This window comes from Cajanus cajan, chromosome 3, assembly GCF_000230855.2.
Source record: "Cajanus cajan strain Asha chromosome 3, NIPB_CcT2T_4, whole genome shotgun sequence".
NCBI classification, from domain to species: domain Eukaryota; kingdom Viridiplantae; phylum Streptophyta; class Magnoliopsida; order Fabales; family Fabaceae; genus Cajanus; species Cajanus cajan.
In genome coordinates this window covers 65,450,754-65,462,237 of record NC_138519.1, presented here as the reverse complement: position 1 = coordinate 65,462,237, position 11,484 = coordinate 65,450,754, and the positions used below count along the sequence as shown (strand labels likewise).

The 11,484-nt window shown below is 25.5% G+C and overlaps 1 protein-coding gene across 1 annotated transcript; it reads right to left on the bottom strand.

The window, feature by feature from the left end:
* Positions 1-1,935: 1,935 nt before the first annotated feature.
* On the bottom strand, positions 1,936-4,717 carry LOC145949350 (vacuolar protein-sorting-associated protein 37 homolog 1). The gene is made up of 6 exons (XM_083071097.1): positions 3,853-4,717; positions 3,386-3,472; positions 2,801-2,840; positions 2,656-2,702; positions 2,451-2,571; positions 1,936-2,332 (listed from the first exon to the last, which is right to left on the bottom strand). The coding sequence occupies exons 1-6, from the start codon at positions 3,919-3,921 to the stop codon at positions 2,172-2,174; spliced, it is 525 nt and encodes a 174-aa protein (XP_082927223.1). The 5' UTR covers positions 3,922-4,717; the 3' UTR covers positions 1,936-2,171.
* Positions 4,718-11,484: the final 6,767 nt, after the last annotated feature.

Below are 11,484 nucleotides of genomic sequence, written 5' to 3'. Positions count from 1 at the left end.
TTGGTGTGTCAACTTAAAGTTTTTTTATTTTTTATTTTCAAGTGTTGGAAAGTATATTTCAGCTCCCTACATTTATATATATGTTCTACACTTCAAAGACTATTGTATTTTTGGTAGAGAAAGAAAATAGAAAGAAAAGAAAAGAAAACAAACATACTAATGTATTTTTTTTTTTTTTGGTAGGTAATGTATTTTCTTTTATTTAATCAGAGAAAAAATAGAGAGAAAAGTTTATTTCAAGAAGCAAAAAGTTTATCTCTTTTTTTTTTTTCTTCTTCTCAATTTCTCTTCTAATTCAAATTAAAAATTTTTCTTTCCTTTTCTTCTCTCTTTCACTCAATCTAAATATTTTAAATTAGAGATATTAAAGCGAGTCAACTCAACTCATCTAAATTAACTCGGCATATATTGATTTCTAAATGATCAATTTAACTCAATTTACTTATGGTAAGCAAAGAAAATCTTAAACCAACTCAATCCACTATAAATTAGTGGATTAAGTGGGTTGGTTTATCATATTTTAAAAAATTAATAATAAAAATTATTACATGTTCCTATTATCATAAAATCAAGTCAATTATTGATTCAAATACAAAATAATATAAAAGAAAATATCAATTAAAATTTTAAATGATAATTATATAAAACATAAACATAATTTTATTTATATATATTTTAATTGTAGTAGATTAAATAGGTCGATCTGATTCATTAAACCTATACATATTTATTTAAGTGAGTTAGTTGGAATTTAGTTAAAATTGTTACACATTTATTTTTCTAATCTAGTCCAATCCAAATCCATATGAATTAAGTTAATCGAGTGAGTTGTGACTCACTTTGTCACTTCTATTCCAAATATAACATACATTTAAAATCAAAGTAGAAAAGACTAAGAAATACTAAAATATTAAGAAATATATAATAGCTTCTTTGGATAAACTTATTAATAAACACCTATAACTTATAAGAGAAAAAAAAAAACAAAAACAAATATTTTTTATAACTAAAAGTTAATTTATACGTAAAATAAAAAATATATTTTTGTAAAGAAGTTTATCTTGTCCTTTTTATAAGAAAAAATAATGTGTTTTATATAAAAAGGACCGAAAGGATTTATACTATCACTTTTTTTTTTAAATAAAAAGGATCATATGAAATATAAGATAATTTCTACAATATATATATATATATAAAATATAATATAATATAATATAATATAATACTTATAAGGGAGAAAAATAAAAATAAAAATGAGATAATTTTTTTATAAATTAAAATCAGCTATATATATATATATATATATATATATATATATATATATATATATATATATATATATATAAGTTTAACCACTACTAGAATTTTTTCTATCACTTTCGTAGATAATTGTTTCTTGTCAATTTCAAAATTCGCAAAAAAAATTCTTATGATTTTTGCTATAAAAGAATCTATAGAAAACTTTCTTGTAAAAAAAGAATTGACAGCAAACTTTCTTGTGGAAAAAAAATTCTTAAAAAATTTGCAAAAAATATCTTACAAATTTTAAAATTCACAAAATTTTTGTAAGAAATTTTTCACGAAAATTAAAATTTGCAAGTAAATTTCTTGCAAAATTAAAATTTCCCAAGTAAATTTTCTGCAAAATTTAAATTTTGTAGGTAAATTTTCTGCAAAATTTCAAATTCGCAAGTAAATTTCCTAGGAAAAATCGTAGGTAATTTTTTATAATTTTTTTTAATATTATGATGCCTACAAGTTCACAATTCTTATAACTTTCACTATTCAGGCAAGTAGTTTCTTAACTGTCAAAATCAAATGTATTTTTTGCTTACTTTCCATTCAATTCGCTGATATTTTCTTCATATTTTCATCATAATTCAGGGGAACAAAGCAGAGGAGCTGCCAGAACAAATGTTATGCTGTATCAGGATATTTTCTGTTAAAGTGAGAAGGCAAAACGCTTCTTCAATTCTGCAGACTTTAGATAATGTTTACAATTTGGATGCTATTGCCGGTTACTCCTTTTCAGATGGTCTGAAACTACTTAAAAATGAAAATACATGTATTGACAGATGACTACTAATATTAACAAGAATGAAGAAAAAATCAATTACAGGCTTTACAAACAAGAAGATACATTCTTAATTTTCGTATTCCTTTTGTGATGCTCATATATTTGATGTTTTAGTTGCAAGATGTATGAGACTTTTCCTGTGGTAAGCAGTACGTAGGCTTTTGTATTGCTGCAGAAAAGCTCCAATGTCAATCTCTCTGTCAAGGACTTGCTTGTGCAGATTTTCAGATTCTTCTTCTATCTTATTCATAGCCTCTTCAAAATCATTACACAAGATATTATGAAACCAAGCAGGTCAAAACAATGATAAATTTTCGTGATTAATATAATTACACGTCTATATATAACAATAAGTCATCATGTCAAGGCATACCTTGAATCCTTTGGAGAAGGTATGGTGGGGAATTCAACTTCAACACTTCCTCTTTCTGCTTGTCAAGCTCATTTAGTTTCTCTTGAGCAACAGCTAATTGAGTTGTACAAATTATTCTATACTGTTTCCATATGAGGAGGGGGAAAATTCATACGTTATTAGAATTTAAAAATGAACCACACAAATCATAGGATTATGATCAAACCTGGTTCCTGAGTTCCACAATACGAGGTTCCTTTTGTAGATTTTCATCTGAATTTAAAATGAATTGTTTGAGAAGCTCTAAAATATTCCGCTAGCAGCTAACCATCTAATGACAGCGTGACAACAAAAGTAATTCAATAACTTACTGACAAGCTGCAGATTCTCCTTGCAAAGTTCATCTTTCACCTGATCAAATAATTAGGTAAAAATCGTGTTAAAAATACAAGCAATAGGACTGAGTTGGTGTGGTCATGAGCATTTAATATACCTATCTAAACCACATTTGAAAAACTTTGCAGAAGGAACTATATGAATTTTGGGTCACTTGTGCAGCTTTGCATAGGTGTGACTTTATGAAACATGAAATTAAAAAATAAATAAATAAATAAATAAAAATAAATAAAAATATATATATATATATCAACTGTTTGGATACATGGATTGCAGTATCAATGCAGAATGCTGACATTGATACTTTCACTATTGCAATTTGCAAGTATGCAAATTAAAACACTAGTAGATGACAGCCAGCAGAAAATCTCTCTATACTTTAATAGCACACTATGACCTGTTCAGTAACTAAAGATGGCATAATGCATTTAGAATTTAAATAAACAAATCATAGAAAAAAGTAAACAAATTGGTTGAGGCTGACATCATTATTAATTGTTTAGTTGTTGAAAATTATTCTTCACTTTATTAATTCATCACACTGTCGTGAAGGAAAATACCTGACCAATCTTAAAATACGATGTTGGGTTCAAAGTGGCATCCCATGATAATTCTGACTGATGTATTAATGCAGAAATTCCTTCAACCTACATTAATAACACACCAATATTTAGAATTTTTTTACCACCACTCTGAAGTCTGAACTATGATTCCATGAAAGAGCAAAGGTATCCGGGTGCTTAGCTCAATACAGAGGACAAGCATAGGCTCAACAAGGCACTTCCACTAGAATAAATGATGTAAGCTAAATGTTTGTAAAACTGAATTCCATAATATTGACATCAAATGCTTTGAATACCTCAACAAAAATTCCAAAGTAAGCTTTTCACTGTTTGCATTGATCTGAGTTAACTCCGACTCAAGTTCAGTAAGTTTTACCAATTAAAACACAAATCTGAGGTTACTTGTACAATAAAATTTTCAAAACATGGAAAACAATATTATAAAAAAAAACGTATTTATTTACCTCAAGGTCGTCAATGTTTACATCCGGCTGTGCTGAGGAACCTGTTGGTGAAACACTATTCTTCAACATTTATTCCTTGAAAATTCGCAATCTTCGACCCGTCTCTCCACATCTTTTTATCTTCATAAGGATCAACAATGCTCACAATCAAAATATGCAGTAAAGAGCTCAATTCTAAATTTAAGATATGTGAAAGAAATGATGAATTCCAATGATAAAATTTGCACAATCCATTCCACCATCCAGGTAATATCTATGCCTCATGAGTACAGTCAAATGATAAGAGCTTTGCAACCGAAACTAAAGTCATCCTCCAATTTCAAAAGCCAAGAACAAGAAACCGAAAAAATGTTTGTATACAGTTGAGTTGGGTCAATTAGCTGGTAGGACATACACGATGCTATTGCAAAATCATTTATCTTTCATTCATTTGTTATTAATCTTTAATACAAGCAGAGCACCACGTGCATACACGATCGAGAAGCAAGCAAAAGTGCAAAAGTAGTAACTAGTAAGTAACAGCTTATAAAATTATACACCTGAGTAGCATTGAGCTGAAGCACACAAAATTATAAAATTATAAAATCTACATTCAAAAGCACACAAAATGAAGTGTTGTGCGGTGAGAAAAATTAGGAAAAGGAGAGAAAACAAAAACCCTAACAGATGTTATGCGGAACGAGAAAAGGAGAGAAATGTTGTGGATGTGGCACGGTGGAGGTGATGAGGAAAAGCTCAGAAAAGTGTGCGGTGAGCGGTGTGCGGAGGTTACGCGTTTACAGAGGAAAAGCTGAGAAAAGTATTGCGGAGGTGAATGCAAAGTGAAGGAAGACTGAAATGTGTGTTTACGTTTACGGAGGATTCAAAAATATTTTCAGTTTTTAAATTAATAAAAACAATCATAAATAAGAAAATTGGCAGGAAATACTACTCAAAAAAAATAAATTACTTACGAATTTATATTTAAAACAAAATTTGTAGGAAAATAAAAAAATTCCTGCAATTTTTTTTTAAAATTTTTATTTGCAACAAAAAATTCATATAATTAATATTTTTGTAGTAAAATTTGCAAGAATTTTCTGCAAATTTAAAATTACAAAAATATTTATAATAATTTATTAGAGATTTATATTTGCAATAATTTTTGCAATAATTTTCTACAAATATTTTTTTGAATAAAATTCTTAGATAAATGACATATTTCTAGTAGTGAACCAAATCCTAAATATTATAAAAAAAACAATTTGAGATAAGGGGTTTTGGTCAAATTAAGGATATAAGTATCACTCAAATTCAGACAAATGAAGCAAATTTGAGATAAGGGTTTTTGGTCAAATTAAAGTTATAAGTATCGCTAAAATTTAGACAAATGCCATAAGCTTATATATATAGTCTAAACATGCATGTCTATTTAATTTACTTTACATGGTTTAATTCGATTATTCTAGTAATATACTTTATATATAATTCATGTAATTTAATTTTTCAGTGATTTTAATTGCTTTCAAAATAAAAAAAATTCTTGCATATTTGAGTTTTTTTGTCTATTTAAATTTTAAGAAAATTGATTTAAATTTATCCCTAAATGAAAATTCACTTTTAGTGACCTTTAAAAAGTTAACTAGTGACAATAAAAATGACAAATTCTTAGTTTCAAGTTTTAATAACAAAGAGTTTGCATGTAGTGTGTTTGGATAAGAAATTTAAGTAAAGTAATTCATTTGTTTGAAGAATTCAAATTTCTTGAGATGAAATACTTTGTTTGGATAGAGAATTTATAAAGAATTTGAAATTCAAGTATTTGTGAAATTTCTTGAAACATTAGAATTTCAAATTCTTCCAAAAAAGTAAGAATTTGAAATTTCTCATATTTTTTTCCTTCTTATTTCACTGATATATTTTATCTATCTCTTATCTTTTCATGTTTTTAATTATTAAATATTCAAAAATATTTTTTAAAATTATTAAATATTATCTAACATTAATTTTTAAAATTAATAAATATTTAAAAATTAGCTATTATTTATTTTTTTATAAAATTTAATTTAAAAATCCCAACATAGAAATATATTTTTAAAATCAATTTTACCATGGTGAAATTAAATTATCATATCCAATCTAATAATTTAAAATTTAAAAAAAAATTTAAATTGACTTATCCAAACAAAGTATTTTATGAATGATAGAAATTAAAATCAAAGTAATTTAAATACCAAAAATTTAAAATTCCTTGAATTTGTAAAATTTTTTGTTCAAACACACCATTGGAGTTTAGTTCTTTGAACCATTCATAAAAAAGTTTCAGTTAAAACTCAATTTCTCAAAATATTGATACTAAAGACTCTACTCAGAAGGTTTGAAGAGAAGGTTTCTCAAAAGGTAACAACTTCTAAAGGAAAAGCTGACAACACCAAAAGAGGAAAGTACAATTGATATTAGCACATCTTAAAAAATAAGCTAACCTCAATAGACCTATTTTAAAGGCTATAAAATGATGACCAAGACTACATTTTTAAAGTTAGCAAGGCCAAAGAGAGGAATCAAAACACAAGCTATCAAAGTTGTAATCCTTGCTTCATACCCTATTTTTTAGAGAACTCCATGAAGTGTGAATCTTCCTAAGTGGAAGTTCTAGTTAGGGGATTCTATTATAACCATAGTAAAGTGCTATGATACACAAACTCATTCCTTGTAAAAACATTTCGTACCCAAATTTTAGTTGTAGAGTAAAGTGCTATGATACACAAACTCATTCCTTGTAAAAACATTTCGTACCCAAATTTTAGTTGTAGAGGTGTAGGAAGGAAGAAAAGAATTCAACAAAGTGGTTGTAACATCTCATAGTAGATGGTTATGAGGTTGGGTATCTCAACATATTGTTGAGGGAGAAATCTCGATAGGTGACTAAGTGAAAATCATTAACAACAGATGGTTATGTAGTAAATAATCTGTATCAAGAGGTTACTAATGTTGTAACATAAACAATAGTGGTTGTGTTAATGAAAAATCTCACAAGGTTATGTAAGAATTGGATGTAATCTAGTTTGAGGTGAACTAGTATATAACTCAATGTGCAATCTTTCTAACTCTATCTCCTTACTAGCTACATTTACTTTATTGCCTTATATATATATATATATATATATATATATATATATATATATATATATATATATATGGGAAACCATGTCTATATCTTTTGCATAATCAGTTATTTAAATTGAATTGCTCATATGGTAGTTTCATAAAAAAACTAAGTATATATATATATATATATATATATATATATATATATATATATATTTTAGGTCGTTAATACAAGTATATCATTAATAATATTATACATAAAAATAAAGGAAGATTTTGTGAACTTGTTTACATATAATTAGCTTATAATTACATTACATACTATTCTCACACTTCTATTACAATATTTACATATTAGGTTAATACAAATTTACTATGAGATTGATGTGATTAGCCGGGTAGATAGAAAGTGACTACTATTTGGCCATTTATAATAATATGATTTTGCTGGGTTGGTGAAAATATAAAAGTCGATACTCTTATGCCTTGAAATGTAACGGCATTTGCAGTTGTGTCCATGCCCCAACTGATACCCGGAAAAACGACAGTGATAACAGAAGTAAAAGGGTCTGGTATAGTTGGTAGATCCCTATTTTTCATTATAATTAATTAAATATTTGAAACAAAGAAAAATAAGGAGTAAGAACAATTATCCAATAAATATCAATAATTAAAAAATATGCATAGAAATATTTTTAATCAATATTAAATGAATATATATTAATTCTTCTTGATATAATAAAAATTTGAATTATGTTTGTAGTGATTAATCGGGATAAATGAACATTATAATAACAAATAACTAAAAGTTATTTCACCTTAAGTTTTCTTTTTTACTTATTTAAATCCTCAAGGTCAAACTTTCAACTACAAATAAATTCAAACCTTCATTCTTATGACCATAGAATAACATTTATCTTTATAATATAAAAAATAAGTTTAGGATATTTTAAAAAAAACTATATTATAGTTAGAATTAATATAAAAAATAATTAAGCTAAATAAGTTTAAATATTTTAATTATTTAAAATTTAATATAATATAGTTTACAAAAATGGAATGTATGAAAGAATATTAATCTAGTAAATGACAGTGATAATCATTATAAAATAATTAAACAACGTAAACTAGGAACATCTCATTAGAGTAAAAAGTATCATAGATTAAACAAGTAAATGAAGTTAGAGACACCTCATTAAATAAATACATATAAATATAACATAAAATAAACAAACATAATAATATGTACAATTTAAAATAATAAAGGTCTTCTCTTCCTTATCTTGATGTAAAAATAATCGAGTAAAAATTTATCTTCCTTTCGTTATTAGTCTTTCTCCTTTCTTTTTCCTTTCTGTCACGTTTTCGCTCTCTCTTCCACTTCGGTTCTTAAATTTTTTTCTGCCCTCATTCTACACCCTCTTTCATCTATTTATACTCAAATTGGTAATCATTGCATTGTTGATAATTAACCTTATTTTTTTACTATTCATTTGGTTCTTCATCACAGGTTTCTTATGGATAACATTTTGGTTACTTGCATATAAGAATTCTGCACCATTTTATCCGTGCATTCAATGCAATGGATTTTTTTTCTTCTTTCTTTTAGCCATCCAATATATATATAATTTAATACAATTACTTATATTAAACATATAAAACATAACAATTTATATATGGTTTATAATTAAAATATTATTCTAAAAAATATTATAAATAGGATTTTAGAATTTTATAATATAATTAAATCTTATATATTTTCATTTTAATTTTATTAAAAATATTGTAATAAAAGTTGTAATGTATTAAAAAAAACATTGTACTCAATTTTTTTTTAAATGATAACTAGAAATTTATACTATTATTTTAAAATAAGATAATGATAATAAAATTGGGAATAAATATTATATAATTCCATTTTAGTTTACTAAAAATTTGGTAATAAATTTTTTTAATATATTATAATTATATAAAATATTATACTTATTCTCTATTTATTTTTAAAATATAATAACTAGAAATTTAGACTACCATTTTAAGAATAAGATAATAATAATAAAATTTAGAATATTGTATCTAAAATTTAGGATATTACACAAATTTTTAAAGAACACAACAATTTAATCCCTATTTCTTGTTGCCTAACATTCACTTTATTTCATGCTTTAATTATTAGTTATCTTTATTGATCTGAATGTGTGTATGAAAATATGCATGTGTGGAATAATTTGTCTAGGAATTATATATGTTTTCATTAATGGTTAAAATTGAAAGAAACAAAATATGGATGTGTGGATCAATCTACCTAAGAATTATATATGTTTTCATTATAGTTAAAAACAAAAAATAAAACCTAAAAACAAACAAAATCTTTCAAAAAAGACATATTTACATTGGTTCAGGTATGAACAAATATAGATTAAGACATAATTCTTTATCGATTCATCAAAAAAATCGATGTAGATGAGGACATAATTCTACATCAGTTTATCAAAAAACCAATGTAGATGTATGTATAAATCTACATAAATTTTTTTTTAAAAATCTTGTAAATGTGCATATTCGACATCAGTTTAAAAATCAATGTAAAAGACTATACACTTTCTAAGTTGCTCTATTCTACATCAGTTTAAAAATTGATTAGAAAGCATCACAAAACCAATGTAGATAATGCATCCTATAATAATGAGAGTGTTTTTTTTTAAATATTACTCTTAACCATAGTTTTAAAAACCGGATCGATCATCAAACCGGTTAGGGTACTAGTTTAGTGGGTCAAAGGTCGAACCGGTAGGTCACTAATTGAACCGCATGACTCAGTTTTTATTAATTTTTTTTAAAAAAATATTCATGTTAAATATATTTATACTTATAAATTTCAATAAATTCATATCCTATTTTAAATGTCAATTTTCATCTTATTTAAAATTATCTTTATTTTTATTTTTTATAAAGAAATACATAAAAAAATTACATGTTAAACTGTATATTAATACAAATTAAAAATATAAATAATATGTACATATATAATATACTTGGAATTGATATCACAAAATAATATATGTAATATCTATATAGATATTATATTATTAAATATATAATTTAAAATTAATAATATGCTATAAAAGTTATTTAAGTTGCATATATTACAAACAAATACATTAGAACAAGTAGTCATTCTTATGTTTAATAAGAATTTTTGTTCTTCCATTAATAGATTCAATTCTTATTGTTATTTTTGTAGTTTGTGGTCCCTTAAAAAAATATAAATTTTTTTTTGTAGTTGAACCGGTTTGACCCACCGGTTCACTGGTTGAACTGAAAAATTGACTGGTTCAATCCAGTTTGAAACGGGTTAAATGCATAACCGATCCATTTTAAAATTCGAACCGGCTAGACCACCGGTTCCCGGTTCAACCGGTCCGACCGGCCGGTTCGATCTGGTTTTCAAAACATTGCTCTTAACTCTCAGGGATTTATTTGAAAATTGTAATATATATATATATATATATATATATACACTTATATTATTATTATTATTATTATTATTATGTAAGGATATAAAAAAATTTAGCCCAAGTTCTTTATTTATAAGTTGGGTCATGATTGTTTTTCACAAGTTATTAAGTAAATTTTTTTCACAAGTCATCTTCAACCCTTCTCTTCTAATAGAGAAACCCTTCTTAAAGAAATCATAATAGGATCGAGCGACCTTAAGAAACAATATGCTTGTGTTGAAACTCCTTTACTATCTTTACTGATTTGAAAATGACAAAAGTTCACTATGATGCACAAGTTCACTCACGTCTTCACTAATTGTGAAAACCCTAAAAACATGTGAGTTCATTCTTCTTTGCCTGTGTCCCAATTTGAACATCATCTGGATTTACTGAGAATTTAGTATGAAAATAAGAAGGAAAAATAATTTGGATGAATTAAGATAGGGTTTAAAATGAGACACAGAACAAGAAGAAGGAATTAACTTTTTTTTTGTTTTGAATTTTCACAATTAATAAAGACATAGTGAATTTGTATAATTAATGTGGTAGAAGTGGACAAATGGTCACATCTTATTAGTCCAACTCACAAAGAGTACCAAAACATTTTAATCAAAACATGCATGAAAATAATGGCCATAACAACTATCCCTAATACACTTTTCTCTTTTATTGGTTAAAATTAAGTTAAAATTATAAAATTATGAATGATTCTTTAATTAGAATATAAAAAAGGTAACAATTACTTTTAGTCCCTCTAAAAGTTTTTAAATTTGTTTTGGTCTTCCAAATTTCTTTTTATTAAGTTAGTCCCTCTAAAATTATAACATGTTAAGAGTAGCCCATTTTTGTAACCCCATTAGTGATGGTGTTCTACGTGGAAAAATAAAAACGGCTGTAATAAACGAAAAGCTTTTTTAGTCCCATTAAATAATTTCAAATTTGCTTTTGATCCTCAAAATATTTTTGTATTAAATTAGTTCTTGTAAAAGTAAAACAAGTTTAATTTAATCCTTGACAGATGTTAATTCCATCTTATTTAGGTTGA